At 30.5% G+C, this 23,621-nt stretch overlaps 1 protein-coding gene and 1 long non-coding RNA gene across 2 annotated transcripts; both read right to left on the bottom strand.

Moving 5' to 3' along the window:
- Positions 1-145: 145 nt before the first annotated feature.
- On the bottom strand, positions 146-21,881 carry LOC130896036 (serine/threonine-protein phosphatase alpha-2 isoform). The gene is made up of 5 exons (XM_057803790.1): positions 21,639-21,881; positions 21,409-21,540; positions 15,694-16,029; positions 1,786-2,082; positions 146-922 (listed from the first exon to the last, which is right to left on the bottom strand). Exons 1-5 carry the CDS (start codon positions 21,691-21,693, stop codon positions 759-761), a joined length of 984 nt encoding a protein of 327 aa, XP_057659773.1. The 5' UTR covers positions 21,694-21,881; the 3' UTR covers positions 146-758.
- Positions 2,977-8,936, bottom strand: LOC130896037 (uncharacterized). Its single transcript, XR_009059516.1, has 2 exons — positions 5,809-8,936; positions 2,977-5,731 (listed from the first exon to the last, which is right to left on the bottom strand). It is a non-coding gene; the product is annotated as an uncharacterized LOC130896037 (long non-coding RNA).
- Positions 21,882-23,621: the final 1,740 nt, after the last annotated feature.

Raw genomic sequence — 23,621 nt, 5'->3', positions numbered from 1 at the left:
TCTTGTTTTTTGAGATATGACATTGTTGAAAGGACTGAGCGATATATAAAGTAGATAGCTACTATGCTTCTGTCCTTTCCGTACAGTTTTTACGTGCGAGTGGTTATTATTGATATCATTTTTTTAATAAATAAAAAACTTTGTATAAAATGGGAAATGTTAAAATTTTATTATGTGACATGTATATTCATATCAACAATTTAAATGACCAAATATTTACAAATAAATGTCAATTTACATTTTGAGAAGATTCATTCAAATCGAGATGAACAGAAATCAATTCCATGCAATAACAAAATTTAGCAACGAATAAAAGGAAACGAGATTGTATATAAAAATATATTTATACGGAGTCAAGGGAAACCATTCAAAACATAAAACTGTTTCTATTAAAACCGAAAAAAAATAAACTACTGTTTTTTGTTTAAATATCAAAGCCGTTTGCATTATTTGAATTGGATATTCTAAGTATTGTTAATCTAATTTAACAGATAGAATGATATTACCGTTTTAGTAATATATCAGATGTAAAATAAAGTAAAACGGCCGAATTGGAACATTTTAAATACTAGTATTTGAATAGATTAATTTTATATGGAGTATCTTAACCTAATAGAAGAATCAACAAAAAATTTTTAGAAAAACTCAAATTTCATAAATACGACGCCTTCGAGTTATCTATTGCGACAAACGTTAGTATTTAAAATGCTCAAACATATTTATGTTGCAACTAAACCTAATCTTATTAATACATTAATTCACTTCTTCTTGTTTTTATTCGTCGCGCCCCTAGGGGGCGTTACAGGTCTTCCTGCATTCATATTGTACTGGAATTTCCTCTTGTCTGCTGGTTTTAAAATTTGAAAACTACACATGAGCGTCTCATCCACTGACATCATTGCTCCAGCATTATCAAATTCTCCTGAAACAAGGCATTTAAATCAATAATAACTATAATAACAAGGTTAGATGGATTGTTTTATGGAAGATACTCTTCTTTCCCCTTTAAATTAGTATGATGAGACTACCGTGTGACTCAGTAGTGAAGATGTGTCTAGAATATATCTGTAATTGAAGGTCAGATTGTGATTGTTTGGCTTCATTTAGGGGGATCCAAGCAGGAAACAAATTCAGTGTTCATATATCCACAAAAAATTATATTTGTGCAAATCCTCAATAAAAAACTTAGTTCAATGAAAAAATTTAAAAAACAGTAGATGAAAATGGTATTGGTGGTTTTTGAGCCACGATATATTTCTCAAAATGAATTATATGAATATAGAGGAGAAATATTCGTTGATCCCCAGTTTCTACAGCTGCCTGGAATGTTCGGCTAGTTTTGGCCACAAAAATAATGTACTGGTTTTCTTAATGTTTAGCTTTAAGAGATTTCAATACTAGAGAGAATTTTGTGAATACTAGATTTGTAAGAACAAGGTGTTATTTAGAAATATAAAATCACAGTACAAAAATGAATATACAAATATAATGGTTACTTTGGTTTCGTAGTTTCTAAGAAGAGTGTTACAAATGAAGATATTTTGCATATCATATATTAAAAAACTAATTTGGTCCTGGGCCTGAAGAAATACAAAAGTAGCTGTTTCGATTTATACATATGTAAAAAATATTTTAAAGTTCCAATATACCATAAAAATCTTAAAAACTGGATATACAACATTATCAATGAGTATTACATAAATTTATATTTGTAGGCATCAATTAATTTCTTAAATCTTCTTGATTTTATTTATTCAGTTTGTGTAAATATCAGAACGTACTCACCGCAATAATTTGGTGCACTAAACAACGTAACCAACTGTCTTTTGGCAAAAAATTCGTAACCATCTTCTACTACTTGATGCGCTCGACATATCAAGTCAAAATCATGCTTATGCAAAAATTTCCCGACAACTTCGGCACCGAATGTGAAACTAACCCCTCTATCATTTTCTCCCCATCCCATCTGATCTTTATCAGGATCGGACCACAACAGATCACAAAGAAGTCCTTGGTCAGGTACATCAGTTGGTCTCATGATTCTTCTAATTTGTTCCATTGACTGCAAATCTGGACTCAAACCTAAAACAAGAGCAAACTGGTAGAAGGAAAATAAAGTAAAAATAATTAACTACCAAGACATATCTCATTTTAACCAGATGTTTCATAAAAATTTTTATATAAGTTATACATTTTATTTACATACTTAATAGTATATTATTCACTAGTGTATAATGGAGGTTATTAATCACTAGGTGAAATTAACTGTCACGAGCGCTAGTGGGTGGCATAAATCATGAAGAAATTAATAACACGTTATACGCGAAAATAATACTATACTTTATCCACCACTACTATACAGGGTGAATCGTTGAGAATGTCAAATCTCTGAGCTGTAGATTCTAGACCTCAAAATATGATTCTGCTCAACATGCTTTGTGCAAATATTGCTAGTTTTCGAGATACGGGGTGTTCGGAATTTTAAATTTAAATTTTGATTTTCGCAATAATTTTTTATGTTTTCACAATTTCTCTTTGAAAATTGGCAATTTTACGTTTTTTTGGCATGAGGAATCATAATTTGCACTCTAATTTAACATTGCTAATAGAAGGCGCTAGTTACCCTTGTTTGTGTGAATTAAATCAAAGTAAACTTTTTTGGGCTAAACTTACAACTAAAATAATAAAAAAATATTAAAAAGCGTTAAATTCTACAAAAAAAAGTTACTCTTCTTTGATTTATGTAACTCAATCGGTTATCGAGTTATTTGCTTCTAAAAAGTTCAATAAATTTTAATTTTTTCATAAAAAAATTTTATTATTCCTTAAATATGTAACAATAACAAATTTGTAAACAAAAATAAAAAACTTCAAAGCAAATGATCAAAATGCCCACCATTTACTTCAATACACTTTATAATCCGCTTTCGATCTCTTAATATCAAAATCACATTCATGAATTAAGCCGTGATTTAATTTTTCGTTTTCTTTTTTCAAGTAGGCTTGTATCGCTATTAGACAGTTTGTTTAGAAGCAAAAATTGGATAATAATAAGAATAAGTAATACATTAATATACCATTTATTAACAATTTAGTAATTAACAAGTGTAATAGTTATTTATCAAATATGATTTGTGTGTTTGCTCAGTCAAATTATAGTGGTCCAGCTGCGGCTCGAAGATATTCACAATTATACCCAAATCGAAGGCAACCCAATTACAAACTGTATCAAAATTTTTACAACCGCTTAGGTGGAACGGGGTCTTTACGCTCTAAAACTGAGCACGGTGCTACAAAAAAAATCACTGCCGATGAAGAAGATGAAATTTTAATTTGTGTTACGGAGAATCCAGATATCAGTACTAGCCGATTAAGTCTGCAAACAGGTATAAGCAGTATCATCTACTTTTAGAATACTGAAGAGGGAAAAATTGCATCCATATCATTACACTCCTGTTCAGAATTTATTAGCTCAAGATTTACCTAAGCGTGTACAATTTGCCCATTTTTTGCAAGATAAAAAAAATGTTAACCCGGATTTTCTGGATACAATTCTTTTTACTGATGAGGCAACATTTACCAGTCGAGGAATATTTAATAATAAAAATAATCATTTGTGGGATTCTGAAAATCCACATGCTATGAGGGAAACACATTTTCAGCACGAGTTTAAGGTTAACATTTGGTGTGGTGTAATATGTGGGTATTTAATAGGTCCTTTTGAACTGCCAACCAATTTAAATGGACCTCTTTATTTAGATTTTCTTCAAGAACATTTACAAGAATTAGTAGAGGATATCCCTCTAGCTTTAAGAAAAAAATATGTGGTTTTCGCACGACGGGAAACCACATTATTCTTTACAAGTTCGTCAATACTTAAATGAACAGTTTCCGCTTCGAAGAATTGGTCGTGGAAGTGTGTTTGTTTGTAATGGAATTTAGTAATGGAACATTGCGATTAACAATGCCTGCCATTTCCCCAGTATTGTAATGCAGTTCACGATTCATATCTGTGTTGAGTAAATCAGATGCACTTCGATTCGGTGAACTCATACCGAAATGACTGATTGGTGAATTCGCAATAGCAATGCAAAGATCCTCGATAGCAATCAATGATTCATTGTACATTGCATCAGTGAATGATATCGTTACATCGTTGTACCTTGTACGATATCGATACAAAATGTCATCAGTCATTGAATCTTTGTGATTATCCCACATGTAGGAAACATGTAGTCAATACTATAGCAAATAGTAGATGAATTTGTGTTCCTGTGCAGTTTAATGCTGCTTCAGCAAGCATACTGTCCCATTGATTGTCATCTTCTAGTAAACCTAGTGCAAGGCATGCATCTTTATACGTTGGATACTGTTGTACATCTACCTTGCGTATATCTTGAAATGACAATGGTCCGGTGACATTAACCAACAGCAGTCGCAGATAAAAACACTCAGTCTGCCTTGGATTGACTGAATATACACGTCCCAAATTATTTGATTTAAATAAACAAAAAATTCAGTGAGCGTGGCGCTGGCCGTTTTCAAGATGGACAGCTAAATGGATAACTGCTGGATCTCTTTCATGAATTTGGAAACCAAAAATACGCCAGACAGCTTCATTGGAACTGATATACTGGCCAATTTGGTAATTCGTAATTTCATCATTTTCATTCAACAGAGGAGCATTGATATTAGTATTTTCAATTCCAAATACAGCCATATCACTTCGTTTATTAACATACAGATTTGCAAATATATTTGATACTCTTCACCGAACTGCATGACTCAACATTAATATGATCATTGAATGTTTTGCTGAGCAGAGGTGAATATGGTACCACAACGATTGTCAATGTCGATCTCTGTGTTACTGAGAGTTTTAGTAAACGATTGTCCGCCATTTTCAGTACTGCTTCGACGATATATTGGATATCCGTCAATATGTGTTACCGTATCGTTTATGAAATCTTTAGGAAAACGCTTAGTACATTTTTTCCGTCTATCGTGCAAAGTGATGAACGATTCAGAATTCCGCACGGACCATGAATCATGTTTGTAGTAACAATATCAAATAGTAATTGATCAGTAGATGGATCTGGAATATTTGCAGAAATTAAACTATCGATGTCTTCAGCACGTATTTTGTCGACAAACCAAATTAAAATGAGAGCATGAGGTAATCCACGCTTTTGCCACTCAACTGAATACATCCAACAACGTGTGGGACCAAATACATGCAACTTCGTAATAAAGCTGATTAAAGACTTTAATTTTTGTTTAAACACACGTGCTGTAATGTCATGACGATGTATTGCATTTTGTCCTGGTAATAGTAATGCTGTAATTTCCTGCCATTTTGGATTACATGTAAAAGTAATAAATACACGGTCGCCCCTATTCAAGCACGAAAGTCATAGCATCCTGTATGTACTCTTGCATGTGACGTGGACTACCTAAATACGATGATGGTAAGATAACAGAGTTGCAATTTCGGCAGTGTCAGCGTTTTTCGCAATAGCATCTCGCAGGTGAATATATTCTTCCGCACGCAGCTTCTGTTGATTATATCGCAAGTATGGTAGTCGTTCACTCTCTATCTTCACATACATGTCAACCATAAATTGTTGGCTTAGCTCACGACATCGTAAAATGATATTGTCTCGGCCACTTCTAATCTTCAAACGATATGAATAAAAATCCTTCGAGCTAACGTTCTTATTTGTTTCGGCTCCTGTAATAATATATCATTGAATTAATTGAAGATTCTACAATAATAATTAATTATGTTTTTAATAATGAATGAATTACCTGTTACGGGATCTCGTTGTTTAATGTTTACGCAATATCCGTCTTGTCCCTTCCAGAAAATTAGTGGATATTGGAGAGCGTCGTAAGAACGGTGGGTATCACTAATGAATTGAAAATTATTATTTCTTCATCGAATCACGATTTGTCGCGTAGCTGTACGGTCACCAACCATGATTCCAGCAACGTCGTCAACAACAGGTGCGTTGAATCTACGTACATGCTCTCCAGCTGGTGTTCTATCAGGATTGATGACAATAGCACGATTGTCACTTTGTAGTTTGTGCATGTGTGATTTGAATAATTTCAATAATTCATTATGCTCATTTAACAGAGCGTCCAGGTCGGCGACGATACGCCTGGCAAAAGGTGAATTGAAATGGTAATAATCGCAACGTGCATCCACGTGATTGGCGAGTGCACGTTCGGAGTCTTCGCCACCCATAAAGTAAATTTGTAAAAATTTATGAGATTCGTTTGGTATAGGCAGCAATGAGCCCACTTTGTGATAAATTTTGCCTTTGATTTTGAACGTGGAATTAAATTGTTGACCGTTTGTAGCAATATTGTTAACTATTTCTGTTGCTCCAAACGACGTCATTTGAAAACATGAATTGAATGTGCGAATTGACTTTAGGAAAAGGCTAGAATCTGGACCTGTACCGATAAGTAAACCGTGTAATGGTTCAGGTGGTGTTTCAATTTCGGTTAGTTGTACTTTTCTTGATGAGCAACACATCCCAACTGGCTCATTTTTAAATTTAAGTGCATGACAATGCGGGCATTCCTTGTCCAAAGAACCAATAACCACTTTGGAATGAGCAATATAATATAATTTAATATAATATAATATTCAACATCAGGCTCATATTGGAATGCTAGTCGAAGAAATGAATCTGATGTAAATGCTCGAAGAACTTGTTGGCGTTGTTGGTCAATGCCTCCACGTCTGTTTACTATGAATCTGCGCGTTTCTCTTCGTTCTAATTGTCTTTGTTGATTTTGTTCATCTCGCGTCTCTTGCGATAGTGATTCACGTAACTGCGCCATGCTTGCAGGCACATCTGTATTATTTTGTTGGATTTGTTCGCCAGACCTTCGTGCTCGTATATCTCGAATGACTGTTGAATTGGTTGTACTACGACTCAAATTGGCCCCTTTACGTCTTTTTGGCATTGCTGACTGTACTGAAATTTATTAAAATTTATTTTCTATTTTTGAGTTGGATTTTCTTTAAAGCGTGTTTTTTTAGTTTTTTTAAACTATTATTTATTTCTGGTAATAAATTATTATTATTATCATTATTATTATTATATTGTATTCATTTGTTTATTATTTGACTTACCTTTCACAATAATGAAAAAGGTATATTTATTAAACTCGTACACGCTTTCGTTTTGAATTAAAACTATTTTCAAAAAGCGTTAAGTACAATATATACAGGTACGGTAATGGCCGTTGTTGGCGGGAGATCACAACACGTGTTTATTTATATGAGATACTTAAATAATAGTTAAAACTGTCTTTATCAGTTATTAATATTATAAAAAATAATATAAAAAAATTTAGGGGTGGATTACCCTTAACATTTAGGGGGATGAAAAATAGATGTCCGATTCCCAGACCTACCCAATATGCACACAAAATTTCATGAGAATCGGGAAAGCCGTTTCGGAGGAGTTTAACCACAAACACCGCGACACGAGAATTTTATATATTAGATTAATAGTCCCTGTTGCCAGTGCAAAATTCACATGCCACATTATATACTTTCCTTGACTTTTTCGATAATAAATTTCATGAAGCAACTTCAGCAGGTTATCTAATTTTTGGCGGTGTTAAAAAAAGAGTCACTTTCATTTTTTATTTACATTTTTTGTTGGTTTCTCAACATAATTTAAAATAAAATATTAAAATACAGAAATTTTAACACACAATAATGTTAACAGGTTAGAGTCAAATTTATTTTGTTTCAAAACCTCCTTCAATTTATAAATTGTTTCAAAAACCATGGTAGTTTAAGAAACAGATGTACGACAAACACATTCATGTGGCTTACAGCTCAATGTTAATGCTCCGCGGTTTCAAACTGGACTGGGTTCGAATCTGGTCCAAGAAAATTTACTTTTTCAAGTGTTCAGAACTAAATTCAAAAAAAGTTTGGTAGTGTTTTATACGATAAAATTATAAAAACCGATTTTTTGGAACAAAACAATATAATCTAGCTAAATCAAGAAAGCATCTGACAGCAGTGATTAATGGGTATTACTAAGATCGAGCAAGCAGACTTATAATAGGGACATTATACAAAAGTCGTGGATAATAGTTATTTAACCAACAAGTACATTGATGAAGGTGATTAATAATACAGATGTAAGAGTTAGTTACAACACTTCTTCGACCTATATTTTTCTAAAGTGGAGAAAACAGGTTACAACTTTTATTTCTAAATCACCATTTTTACACTTATAATTATATATGTTTATAGTGGAAATATTACAATTATAAAAACTAAATGGAGACACATTGAAGCTTGTATGTTTTTGTGAGTGAAAGTTTACTTCGCTAGTTTGGATATTTGTCACAGAATTTACTTGAGCGTCGGTAGAACGAGTGGTATGACAAGTCTTTGTGCAATTTCACAAGAATTTGTTTAGTTGTATTACCTTTATTTTGTAACGAATTCTCAATATATATCCTGTGCATACTGTGTTATATATGATAAAATAATAAAAACTGATTATTTGTAACAATACAATACAATATAGCTAAATCAAGAAAGCCTCTGACAGTAGTGAATAATAGATTCATCACTGCCGTGATAAATGGGTATTATAAAGGTCTAGCAACAGACCGACAGTCCTGTTATCTGCAACTTTTGCAATAGTTCTTTTTATCATATGACTGCCTTAAGTAAAATTGCTTCCATTCATGAAAATTATTCAAGTTCAATTGGTTTGGAAATCAAAACATTGATGCGAAAGTCAACACTCATGATTGAACATGTAATAAGTAGTAAAACGAGTCCTCAGAGAATCGTCGACAAATTCTTATCAATATTTAGATAGAATTGCTTTGAAATCAAAAACAGATGTAATTTCAGATATTTCCGCAAATTTGTAAAATGGAAAAATTTTTTGTCTTACATCATGAAATGCGTCAGTAAAAATATTCGTACGTATACTGAACAGCGACCTCTACATATAATGTTATGAAAAACGAATTCAAATAATTATTTGAGTGAAAAGTGCCAGATGGCCAGTCAATTACTTATTCTACAACTCCTTCTTACTGTAACTTTAAAATTTTGATAATGAAAATATTTTAAACCCAACCTTTGAATTTTAAATAAATTAATCACTAACATCTTCCGAAGCCTAAGAGATGAGTTTCGGATCATATTTCTTTGATTTTAAATTTTAAGAGATATTTCACATTTATGTGAATAATTTACCTCGGTATCTGGAGAAGATTGTAGAATATAAATATTATTTTTGTCTTAAAATATTAAACCCATGAAAATTCCGATATTTTACAGATCACTTTGGATAGATGCCAAGTAATAAATGATTAATTTATTTATAATCACTATCGTCAGCGATAAATATAGTTCTTATTCTTATCTAATTGGAAATATACTTTAAACAAACTAGATTTCTTTATAGTAACAATAATAAATATATTGATGAAAAAAGGATGTACACCTTAATTTATCTCCCTAAAATAGTTCTTAGTAACCAATATTGCATATTGCATAAATTCATAATCATTGGTTTTAGTTCGTTACAAAAATGATAACCATGGATATATTCCACATAATACACCAACTGCCCTTTAATCAGTTTAAATTTAGACAGTACGAATATCATTAATAGCTTGAGAATTTCCAATTTAAATGCAATTATTGCATTCTAGAATATAAAATAATTCAAAACTTGATTTATTATTGAGTATTTGTTGGAAATTTAGTACTGAATTTCCTAAACTAGATGTTCATTTAATCTCATCAATTTTTTTGTTGTTGAAAGGAGTAATTTGATTCTTTATGACAAATATAACTTTTGTTGATCTCTCTCAGAAACACTATATAATATTTTCCAACTAAAGCAGCGTATATCTAGTTTTTTATCTTCTAAGTTAATTATTGATCCAAATAACTTGGATAATGTTATATGCTTACTTCTTTCATGTAATTGGCCACTATTGCTGAAATTTTGGAAAATTCGTCATTTCTATTGGCTAGTATCAAACGAGTAAGTTCAGATTTATTTGATAATTATTGTCTTCAGAAACCAAAGATAAATAATAAGTGTATTCATTTGAATATATTTTAACTTATTTTTCTTACATTATAGGTATTTATGATAAACAAGTTAATATCCTAAAATAAAAGATAAAATACAAACATGCAAACAACAAATTTCAAGTTTGTTGAGGTGTACAAAATGAAAAATACGTATGGAAGCATAGAAACCGCCATTGTGATGCAGAACTGATTTAAGGCTTCTTTTTGAAGAATTTATGAAAATACGCCACTTCGCTGGGTCGTATGAGATCTTAAATGTATTTATGAAGCCCTCAATATTGGTACAATAAATAAACTGGTCCTCTTGAGACAGTAAGTTGTTACTTTTGGGCCTTTATCCAAGCAACTCAGCAGTGTTTTGATTAGATTCGAGTCTCTTATCAAGTTATTTAGGTCGCCCTGGGAAAACAATTTAGAACTGCTGTCATCTTCAAATTAAAAACTTGTCTTGTTATCGAGTTCAGGTACGGCACCACCTTCTTCAGAACTTATACTTTCTTCCAAGGTAGTAGGGGCCTTGGACACTGGCATTTCTGTCCCATGAAGGATAGGACGAATAGTTGATTGCAGATTGGGGTGTTTTGAATTATACCATTTTACATTACACGAACAAAAGTAACAATCATCACTATAATTCTTTTGCTCTCGCCATACAATAGGAATCGCATATCGGAAAGCTTTTATCTTGCACTAAAACTAATCTTAAACACATCAATTGCAGACTTTATGAGATGCCCAAACTTTATCCTGATCTCAGAGTTTTCAGTCAAAACACGCAAATTATACTTTTTTACAAAGTCCGTAATATCAAGTTGTTGCTTTAATATCATATATTCGCCACAAATATAAGAAACAGTCAGACGAATTCACACACTTCCGCTCAGCCGACATTGCACTGTACTTAATCAAGATCTCGCCTCTTATCACACTATCAGAGCGCGCAAGTTCAGGTTGAAACATGTTTATGTGTATTAATTTAGTTAGCTTTAATAAACTTTTTATTTTGCAAAATAACCCGACGTTCTGGAATTTTTGGAGTATTTTTTTAGTTTTTAGAACAACTAAATACATAGAAAACAGTTAAAAGCATCTAGACAGCATTTTTGTTGCAGACCTGTGTAATTATTGTAACAAGTTTATACTGTTAAGGTTTGGATTAAGGATCCAACTTATTTAGAATATAGGAATAGGAAAAATAGACACAGAGATTATTTTATTATTGCCAAGCATAATGATAGTGGAACCACTAGTGATAATCAATTATCAAAACGTGTGTGAGTGTTGTTGTAGTGGTAGCGTAAAAAATGTGTTCAGTATACCAAGCATCACGTCAATCATAGTCATACAATTATTACCAGGTGGTCAACACAGAACGGCCATCAGCTATATCTACATAGTTTTTTAAAATCTATTTAATTAAGCAGCACAATAATCGAAGTCTTCAACAAATTCTGCACATTTTTCAGTCCACAAGATTATCACTTCAAATAAGGGGTCGCAGGGAGTGGAAATCTTATAAAAAAATGTCTTTAAGTCTGGTTCTGCTTAGCCGATCTTAATAAAGTGGATTTTGTTTGAAAGAGGTTTATCGGACAATGCGATTTGTCTTGACTAGTTTAAATAGAAGCATAAAAGTTTAAGTAGGTATTTTGAAGAAAAAAAAAAAACTAAATTAACATTAAAATATCTTAAGAAATGTGAGAATTGCGGAATTTTTTTAAAACATCTATTAGACTGGTTAGTTTAAGCTTAAAAATTTATTGGATGGAAAGTTGTTATATTGGCCTACCTGCAGTAACTATTCTCATAATAATCTTATTATTGCCGATGGCCTTATCTATATGTAATGCAAATATTACTAACAATGAGAAAAAATTATTAAATGAACCATTAACTTTTCAATACTCAATACGTATTGTCCCAGAGAATTTCTAATAATTACTAAAATAATTTAAATTCTTACGAATATATCGAGATCTGGGATTTGACAACTGTACGGTCATGGGCTCGTCCTTTCCAAACCTGTCTCCTTATTCCTTTTCTATAAAATTTTGTCAGTCTAGGTGTTGCTAGCAAACAGTAGACACGTGTCACGCTTATTACTAAATGTGTTTTTTTATGTACTACGCTCGGAATTGTCAAGTAATCTATTTATCATTGTATTTTACTTATTTAGTGTGCAGCATTAGATTTTATGAGATTTTTAATTTCCTAAACTAAAAATCGGACTTGATATCCCAATAGTGTTAATTATTGGGGTATTATGTCCCATCAGTATTGAATAACCTATATATTAAAAATTTTCGTCATAGAATGGATAAACCTTTATCAGACAAAAAGCTACAAGATATTGTGGAACATATTGATTTTGGAAAAGAATTAGGCCCATTCCAAGACAATGATGATAGTGATATAGATAAAAACTATATACAATCATCATGCGACGATTCTTCAAGTGAAGTTAAAGATACTGCATTGACATAAATTTTGGATGATGCTTTTACTTCCGAGGATGAAGAATTCAATGGGTGAAAAGGAAAACGAAGTTCCAAATAGTCATTTAGAAATTGTGTTTGACTGGACTAGAAAAACTAAAAATTTTTTACCAATACATAAGATTCCACAAGAAAAACAATCAATTGTATTGTGTAACGTAACAAACAAGTCTTCAGAAACGGATGATGTGATAAAATTATTTCCTGCACGCTTATTTGTATGGATTACCCAATGCACCAATCAAAAATTAGAAATTATAGAAAAAACATCTGAAAAAAATATTCAAAAGACAATGAGTGCAGAAATAATTATCATGTTTGATCGTTTCTTCGTAATGAGTTACAATCATTTACCAGCATATCACGTGTATTGGTTCAACAGAAAATCTTTAGGTAATGATGAAATTAAATGTGCCATACCTAAGGATAGATGTCATTAACTTCTATAGAAAGTGTACCTCAATAACCCCGAAAATCCAAAAGACATTTTCAAAGAGTATTATATAGAAGAAATATTATCCTGTCTAAAAAAACTTTTTGTCTGCCAGAAGTGATACTAAGTATCAATAAATTGACAATATGACAAAATTCAAAGAAACATCATCAATGAAACAATATATACCTCCAAAACCAATCAAACAAGATATAAAACTATGGACAAGATATGATTCCAAAACTGGGTATGTATATTTATTCCAGAAAAGAAGGCACACTTGATGAAAAAGTTGTGGACAAACTAACCAGATCAATTCGAGATATGAACATAGTTTTGACTGATTTTTCACCTTGAAAAATTCTTAGCCTACTATAGAACCAAACAAAATTTCAATGTCAAAATATTTTATTACTTAACATATTCTCCTCTTAATTGGATATATTTATTACAGCGAACTTGCAACGTCTCTAGACCTTTAAAAAAAATATTTCTTCTTGCTCTGCAAACCAGACCTCCACAGCTTTTATTACCTCCTCGTTGGAAGAAAATTTACGACCTTTCAAACTTTTTTTCAGTTAAGGAAAGAAATGATAGTCGGACGGAGCCAAATCTGGTGAATAAGGGGGGTGTTCTAGTAATTCAAACCCCAAATCACGAATTTTTTGCACGCAACATGAGATTTGTGTGCAAGGGCGTTGTCCTGCAAAAACTTTCCGCGTGTTTTCTCTTTAATTTTTTCCCATAGAGTGGTCAGTTAAGTTGAATAATAATCTCCAGTTATTGTTCTACCCTTATCCAAAAAATCAATCATGATTACTCCATGGCAATCCCAAAAAACTAAAGTAAGAACTTTTCCAGAAGATTTTTGGACACGAAACTTCTTAGTTCTTGGAGAACCAGAGTGTCGCCATTAAATTGATTGTTACTTTATTTCTGGATCGTAGAAATGTACCCAAGTCTCATCCACAGTAACAATTCGGTTTAAGAAGTCTAAATCGAGCACAGATCGAACGCGATGCTTCTACCCTTGAACATGAACTATATGATAAACGCGTTCGGATGAAATATTTGGTGCTTCAGATATCCGTATTAGCCCAATTCGACGGTCTGATAAAATCATGTCATGAACTGCATCGATATTTTCGGTAAATGACACAGAAAATGGCCTTCCCGATCGATCATCATCTTCAATGGAAAATTTACCTCTTTTAAAGCTTGCAGTCCAATTTTTCACGGTGGCATACGAAGAACATTGATCACTAAGGGTATTAAGCATATCATCGTAAATCTGCTTACCTCTTAACCCTTTTAATTACAGGTACTTGATGATGGCTCGATACTCCAATTTTTTGATCTCCACAATTTCAGTGGACATCTTTTTTCTTTTAATTTATTGCGTAACTATGTTTTACTTTTTTGACGTCAAACTTTACACTGACACTTCTAATAAGTTATTGTTCATTACTATGGTGGATATTTTGTTTATGCATGAAATTGGTCTAGGCTAACTAGATATCAATACATCCTTGTATGCTGCCATTGGAACGTTCATACAGTTCAATCCAAATATTTTACTACGAGCTCGGAAGTCTTTAACTTGGTTTTGAGTCCTTTTCTTTCTTTAATTTTTATTTAATCGTTTAAAGTCCTTTGGGTCACTATATTGCCGTAACTCGTTTGAATTTTTCATCACTTGTTATATTTTTTTCTTGATAACTCACTGTTTTCTTTTCGATTAACTTTTAATACGCTCAAGAAATTTTTATGTATCTGGTAACAGTTCACATTCGAATTTTTTTCCTTTTAGTTTTTTAAAGCAATTTTCACTTTATTAAATCATGTTTTTGATGTCTGTTATTTGTCATACACTGAGGGCACACCTTGGTAATTCTTCTTTTAGAGGGTTACAAAATTTGACAATATAAGATTCAACACTTCAATTATTATAGAATATATATAATGTTATTTTTATTTTATGTTGATTACTTCATGTCTATAATCTTCGTTCAACATTATTATAAAGTACCTCACTCTTGTGAGACAGTATTTCAAATATATGATGAGTTAGATCATGAAAAAGCAAATTAATGCTAACAATGGGGAAAAAACGAATTGATGCTTTGGAGTGCTGTTTGGGCAAAATAAAATGTGTTGATATATGACCATGGCAATCTGGATTCACTACTACAAATTTGAATAAAAATAGCAGTTACCTGAATGAAATCATTCAAAGCAAACAAAAATTAAAACTGTATTTTAATTTGATGATATTGGACCTGATGAAAAAAATCAGAAATAAATGGCTCCATATCACAACAATCACTGACTCTTTTTCAACTTTGGAAAAATACTTAAAAAGGAAATATCAATTGCTGAAACAGAAACCTGTAAGAGTTCAAACATGTCATTTTATAAAAATGGAATAGAAAAGTGCTAAACATAATCTATTATCATTGAAGAAAACTAAATTGATGAATAAAACGAAATTTGGCTAAAAAACTTTTTCAATATGCCGGGAACTTATTTATCTATGTGTTATATTGAACTATTCGTTTGTGTAATACTTCAATAATTTCACCAATCATATATAAATGGTATTTGATATAAGTAAACTAGAATAAATTTGTTCTAAAATGAATGAAAGTACTTACCTCCATGACAGCAGAATATTTTCTCGTCAACGATCGCTGCTACAGGTAAACAGTTGAAACAGTCTGTAAATGTTTTCCACAATTTGATATTATACCTCCTTTTGCATTCATCATAAAATCCATATATACGATTAATTGATGCACATTCATGGTTGCCTCTTAATAAGAAAAAGTTTTCTGGATATTTAATTTTATATGCAAGTAGAAGGCAAATTGTCTCTAATGATTGTTTACCACGATCTACGTAATCTCCCAAAAATAAGTAATTGGATTCTGGCGGAAATCCTCCATATTCAAATAGACGCAGAAGATCATAATATTGACCATGGATATCACCTGAAAAACAATAAATTAGACTTTCGAGACTAGTGTTTTAGTTTGAGGGTTTGAGATAATAAATAACCTAACCTAACCAAACCATAATGGATGTATTTTTTTTCATGAAAGGAAATGATGGACACCAATTAAACAAGATTATCTAGATTGCCTAGATAACTGCACTCTGGGTACCAGTTAAATAAGCCTCAGCAACCAAATACGAACTTTATTTTTTAAACCACCACTTGAAACTTTAGTACCAGTCGATCAAGTCACAGAGTGACTGAAATTCAACTGCAAAGTCTTATGCTCTAGCAACTGCAGCCTGGGCACTAAACAAAATACCAACTGTAGGCTATGGTTCGGTGTTTTTTTGCTGAGCCTTGGTGATTGTAGGCTCACACTATTTTTTAAGTTTTGACATTTGAAATGTTTTGATGAAAAAAGTGAAAAAGCATTAGAGTTTGATCCAAATCTCTTAATGATAGTTTTATGTGCTTGGGCTCTTACTTTGTGAGTGAAAAATTCCCTCAGAAATACGAGGGTTGCTACGTAACTTATAAGATATGGCAACAGTAAAGAAACGTAGAAGGGTCAATTCGTTTGCAAGAAGTGTTCGAAAAAATCGGGGAAGCCAATCGTAGAAGATGAATCATTCTCCACCTCGACCTTTCACATCAGTTCATTCAAAACTTTGAATTTATGGGTAATACGCCATATGGTCCTTGTTTTTTTACACCTGAAGAAGTGGTTGATGTGTTCAAATCACATGTTTTGGAGGTACCTCAATTGGAATGGAAAAAATGCTTTGACAATTGGTTCACACGCATGCAAAAGTGTATTGATTTTAATGGAGAATATTATCAAAAATATTTGTTTTTTGTCCCCCTCAAAACTTAAGTAGCAACCCTCGCATTGTAGTTTTATTCTTGTTCTTTTCGGTAGATGTCAAATTGATTTTGGGCATCTGCAAACCTGTCTTTTGTAATACCTTATTCAAATAATTCACATAATATATTTTAGTCTGCATTGTCACACTAGAGTTCAATTATTTATTCCAGAAATCAAAGATGTTACAGAAATTGAGGTCTATCTATAAGCTTTACGCCCGCGTCCACGTCGGAGCTCTCGTTTGCGTTGAACATCAATTAAACAGATTAGTGTGATTTATAAACACAAACGCCCGTCAAACGCCAAGGTAACGTGAAGTCAAACGTAACGAGAGCATCAGTGCGGGCACGAACGGAAGAATTTATAAATCCATCCTTAAGAATTATAAAACTTCACACTTTCACTGTCCAAACTTTATATTTTACTAACCACACATACTGAAACAGTCTGTTATTCTGTTCGCTTCTTTGTAGGCATAATTTGCTGAAGGATTCTTAAAATATTACCAAATCAGGTCCATACCTTCACCAATAGTACCTGTGTCTTCTGACTAAAACTGTCTTTGTATCTTCAGTATCTAAATTCCGCTGTTCAAATCATATTCTGAACTGCACCATCAACAATTTGCTTAATTACTTGATTTTTCTTACTCTACACCTGGCACCAATTTATAACACACAAGGATTCAATTATTTATTTCCAAAAATTAAGGATTATACAACTTTGCACTTTCTCTGTCTAAATGACGTTTTGCCTTCAAATATTGTTTCCTCATTTCTTTACATCAATTCTAGGACATTAATATAATACTCCAAACAATCTGAAGACCCTATATAATGTAGATATTATTGGTAAAAGACTAATTTTACTAACTGGATATTCTAAAGTAGCAAAAGACCAACTTCAAGACATAATTAATAATTTCTTTAAATTGTCAAAACTAATTGTAAAAAGAGACCATGTTATGATTGGCGTTACCGCATTTTAAGGTTATGTCAGCTTTGTTTACTGTGTTCATTTTACGAAATTTTTTATTTGAACGTGTATTTATTCATAAAATCAGTTCTTTTAAGAACCAATTTGACATTTTATTTAATTTAAACTTATTTAGGTATTTTATAATACCTAAAACGTCAAAATGGGAAGATTACAATGCTTGTTTCACTACTTATTAATGATATGGTGTTTATAATTTTGAACAATTTTTAAATCTCTATAGAATTTTCAAAATTGCATCAATCAAATGTCTGATTATATTTGTTACGGTATATTAACCAACAGCTATTTTCAGAAAATGGCTTAACTCACGAGAACAGGAGTTAGTTATAAATTTAATTAAATATTTTGAGTTGCAAAAAAACAAAGGAGGATCTTTTCAACCTCTTCCATCTGTTCAGGAGGTATTATACAAAAATTAACATCTATTTAAGGATATTTCTATCATATATTTCAGAGAGAGGCAACTACATTGAAAATATCTGTAAAAGCAGTAGGTTCTGTTAAAAAAAGTGGAGGAAAATAATTCAACTCTCTCAACACCACTCAGTTGGACACTCAAAACTAAAAACAGAGAATGTACTTTAAGGAAGCAGAATGGCAGTACAGAATACCATATATTACATGTACAGACAATAAATAAACATATGAAACAATAATACAATACCATCCTAACCCTTAGATTAAAGGCAGCTTACACTCTAAATATAATTAGAGAAAATTAGGAATACACACGTGGAAATTGAAATTCTTAGAAAACTGCTAATTTAATGTAAATTTGATAATAGAGGTTCTTAGTATTGAAAGTTTTAGGATACAAAAAGTGCTGCATATTTTTTACTTGGAATGTAATTAACTACTTAGCTATTTTTAAAATTTTCAAAAAACTTCAAAAAAGTTCTTTCAAAAGCGTGAACTTAAAAGAAATCAATTGCATTTCACAGAGTAAGAGACAAAATCAATCAATCACTATTTTTATCTGTCTAAATGTAGAGTTTGTTTTTCACAAGTTTAATTTTCTAATTTGTTTTAAAATAAGTTCAAGTCTTTTGTTGTATGCTAATTATCTTTTGTTACATATACAGGGTTGTCCTATTATATAAATTATTTGGTACAAATGATATATAAATTATTCACCCAGTATATTATCGATATTTTTATCAAAACAGTTTTGCTAAATACAAACAATTAAAAAAGTAAAGAATTTCTTTTTTTAACTACCAATTCATAAAAAGATGGACCTTTGCAATATTATTCTTGATTATTTCTACTGAGTTGACAGAAATTTTTATTTGATTCATCATTTCTACTTTATTATATTTACAGTATTTTGAAAGTCTATATAATGCATAAATTTACACAATGGAATATGCGACTTCCAATATTCATAAGTTTGGCAGGAAAATTGAAACTGGTAAATCAATATTTGGGCAATTGCAACAGATCTAATTAATTATGCTTCCATGAAAAACCCTGAGTTAATTTGAGTGGAGTTGTATTTTATGTTGCTATAATTTTTCACATTTGAATATAATCAAGAATTGGAAATAACAACATGAAAGCTGAGACAAAAAAATGTTTTATTGATATTTATCAGTTACATAGGTATATGTTAAAACCCTTATTTATTCAAGAACAAAATATAGCATTTTCCATGGATGAAAAGTACAGTATATCAAAATTGTTCAGCAGCAACACTCTGTGAAATGTATTTGGTTGGGCATTTTTTGTCAGGACAATGTTGCAAGTGTTTTTTTTTATATAAAAAAATAGATATATTTTGTCATTTTCTTTAAAAAACCAGTTCTTGAAGGGGTTAATTCATAACAGTACATGATTGAAAGAAATAATTAATAAGGAGTCAGATATTCTGAAATAATATGGTCAAATGGAACAATCTATGCAGTCATTACTGGTCAAAATTAATCACACACACAAAAAAGTCAAATGTCAAAAGAATGAAGTAATATTCAGAGGAACCAATACAATATCATTATTCTTTGAGAGAACTCTAGTAAAAGAAAAATTTTTAGAAGTTAATGTTTGTTCTATCAATAAAAGTACATCTTCCTCACACAAGCAATAAATTCAACATATTACAAAATTTTTGATATAGTGAACAATTTACTATTACTATGTAAAATTCAGATATTTTATGTTATTAAATAATACAATTGTATTATAATTCGCATTATAATTTTTTTAGCACTGTCACTTCTACTTTCACCATAAACAATCTTTATTACATAAACACTTTCTAAAACAAAGAAAATAGAATGATATTAAATTTTAAAAAATAAACATAATCATAAAAGTCCCACTTTATATATTTTTTAAGAAATAAATTATTTTTTGTACCTCTCCTAATTTACACTAATTTATTCACCACAGGCAAATTAACTGTTATGTATTAGTTGCTCACAGATTTAGAAATGAAACAATAATTTACAAGAAAACTCATTTATTTAAAGCCAAATTTTTATATGAATTTGTTAGGAATGATAGAAATTTGTAAAAATATGATCAATGAACAAATGAATAGTAAAGACCCGATAGACAACATATCCATAACAAATAAAAAGAATAACATAATTAATAAAATTTTTAAAAACTGTTGATAGATTTACTATGCAGGCTTACATGAGCAAATGTCATTTGAAATTTTGAAGCAACTTTTAGTGAAGAACCATACAACATAGAAATTGATACAAGTGAATTATTTTAACACAGATACTGGTATGGGTAAACCTGCACAATGTATTCAAATTAGTGTCTTAAAGGATGTACAGCTCTTGCAAACTCACTACTTTAATCAATAGAAAGAAGAAAACAATGGGAACACAAAAATTGGACAATTGCAGAATGGTTACATGCTGGTCAAAATATGAAATTTTATATCAAAAATTAGTATATCCATTCAATTCATCAATGATTTACATTAGCCTCTTCTAATAATAATCTATTTGTAGTCACAGATGAATAATATTTATGTTAACCACCAATGAAAAATTCAGAAAATGTTTATTTCAAAATCAATTAATTATATGAATATAATAAATTTCATTAATTATAGACTATAAAAATATATCAACCAAATGTTTTTTTTTTTAATTAAAAATTATTCTTTTTTTATTTACTTCAATTGTGAAGATAAATAATCTGAATTCGATATTTAATTTATAAGCTTTTATCACACAGTGAATCAAATTAAAACAAATTAGTAATTGCAAGAAATACATGGAGAATTATTAATTAACAAAAACCTTGGAAAAATAAATTAAAACTATTAAAATTTAATTACAAAGTATACTGTAAACCTCAATTAAAAATAATACACTCCCTTGGAAGTGAAGTAGTACTTCAGATATTACAATATTTACATTACATTCAAGTTTTCAAAATTAAATACTTGGAAGCAAATACAAGCAAGTACAATAATGTATGTTTCAAGTATTGAATATAATGTATAGATATAGTATAGTAATTTACAATTAAATAGTATTCACTCACCACAAATTTTTAAAGGCGCTTCGAGCTCCAACAAAATGGGTTGGCTAAGAAAAATTTCTCTGGATTTTAAGCAGAGTCCTCTAATTTCATTTTCCGTTAGTTGTACATTTTTACCAGGTCTTGCTCCACGCACTAAAATCCCACAAACAAAAATTATTTTTGACGTTTACCTAGGCGTTTACCGCGACGCCATTATTTTTGTCAACATAACTTGACCTTCATTAAATTACCTTCTAATAATCGGGCTATTATACTATCTATATTCAATTTATCTGCTTCAGCCATCTGAGATATCTCCTCAATTCAATTTGACGAGAATTAAAAATTTAAAATTAAAAGATGGCTTGGATTTTTTAAGATTTTAATAGAGCCGTATAATACAAACACTGACTTTATTCGGGAGCTATAACAGAGTAGAGGTCGCCGTTCTCTCTTATGTCATCATGAAACACCAACATGATAAATTTAACAGTGAAACTTTTTATACTTACAGTATTGCCAACCTGAATAAGTGGTAGTGCATATTAAGACAAAGACATGTATATATATATATATATATATATATATATATATATATATATATATATATGATAGTTTTTAAAAGAAAGATAAATTTTGACGTCTCGATCTTTCTTTAAGTCTTTGTCAAACTATGATATTGACACTGACAATTTGCTTATTTATATTCATTCACATTCATAAGAACGAAAAAGCTATAAATGATGAAAAAGATCTAAATAATTTAGGTAAAATTTATAGCTCTATTTTGTAAGTTCCAATAAATTTAATATATCTGAGATGTGGAAACCAAGTAAACATTAATTTTTCTTATTGGAACAAAGTTCTAAGTTGATTTTATCCTTATTTTGATATTCATGATGAAGGTGATCTAGAGATCAATATAAATAAACAAATTCTCAGTGTCAATATCATATTTTGATAAAGACTTAAAGAAAAGTAAAAACTCAAAATTTATCTTTCTTTTAAAAGCTCATTTTGGAACAGAAGAGACCTAAAATCAAGAACACTTAGATACATTAATATATCACAAGGTCTGAGATATAAGAAATTATATATATATATATATATATATATATATATATATATATATATATATATATATATATATATATATATATATAATGTTTCTAAATCCATCGGATTTAGAAACGTCCAGACGTCAATTTAATCAATCTTTCAAAAATTATTAAGAAAACAGAAGAAACCTAAAATCAAGAAGAGATAGAAACATAAACATATCAAAAGGTCTAAGAAATATGTTTTATCTATTCAACAAATATTTTAATCATCAAATATTAATTATTCTTTCTTTTGAAAATGCTCCCAAGGAAGGAGCTAAACGTTAAGTTATACATGAAAATGTGATATTTTATCGAAGTTTCATTATTGTATCCAAACAACCTACGAACCCAAGAAATTAGAAAGAGGAAAAAAATAAATTTATACTCAAATGGTTGAAGAAATCTACTATATATATATGTATATATATATATATATATATATATATATATATATATATATATATATATATATATATATATATATATATATATAATTTATATATATGTGCTTGGGCAAAGATGTGAAGATACAATAGAGAAACATTTAAAGAGTGCTCAATATTTCAAAAACGACCATGAAAACAAGGGTTCTACTTTTACTAAATATTGTTGCCTCCCATATAATAGATCATATTTTACAATATTGCATTATTCTATTCTATTGGACATATTTCATATTTTCAATATTTATCCGGTGTAGCTATTGTTTATTTTTAAATTTTGTCTGAGTAAACTGGAACATACTGCCCTGAATTGCTCACTCATTTAGCCATACCTTAGCCACATATTTAAAATGCTATAATTATTCTTCCAAATCATGGAGGGTACAGAGAAGGAGGAGTAACTATTATGGGAAAGAAGTGCTATGAATGTAGCAATTGTAGGTGAATTGAAGTATGCAGAACTAGAAAATTAATATTATTTTTCATTTAAGTACTCAATTTCAAATTTCCAACACAACGCTATTTCTTTCAATCAAATCACGCCACACCCTGTATTTAATTGAAATAATCCCCAAATGTGCAATAATGTAAATAACTTGTTTTGGTTTACTGAGGGGCGGAGAATAGACACTACCCAACAACTATAAAAAATAATCTAAAATTATTTAATAATGATGATAGAAATAAT

Source organism: Diorhabda carinulata, chromosome 6 (genome assembly GCF_026250575.1).
Source record: "Diorhabda carinulata isolate Delta chromosome 6, icDioCari1.1, whole genome shotgun sequence".
Classification (NCBI taxonomy): Eukaryota; Metazoa; Arthropoda; class Insecta; order Coleoptera; family Chrysomelidae; genus Diorhabda; species Diorhabda carinulata.
Note: the sequence above shows the minus strand (reverse complement) of the source record. Positions and strands in the feature narration are given on the sequence as shown.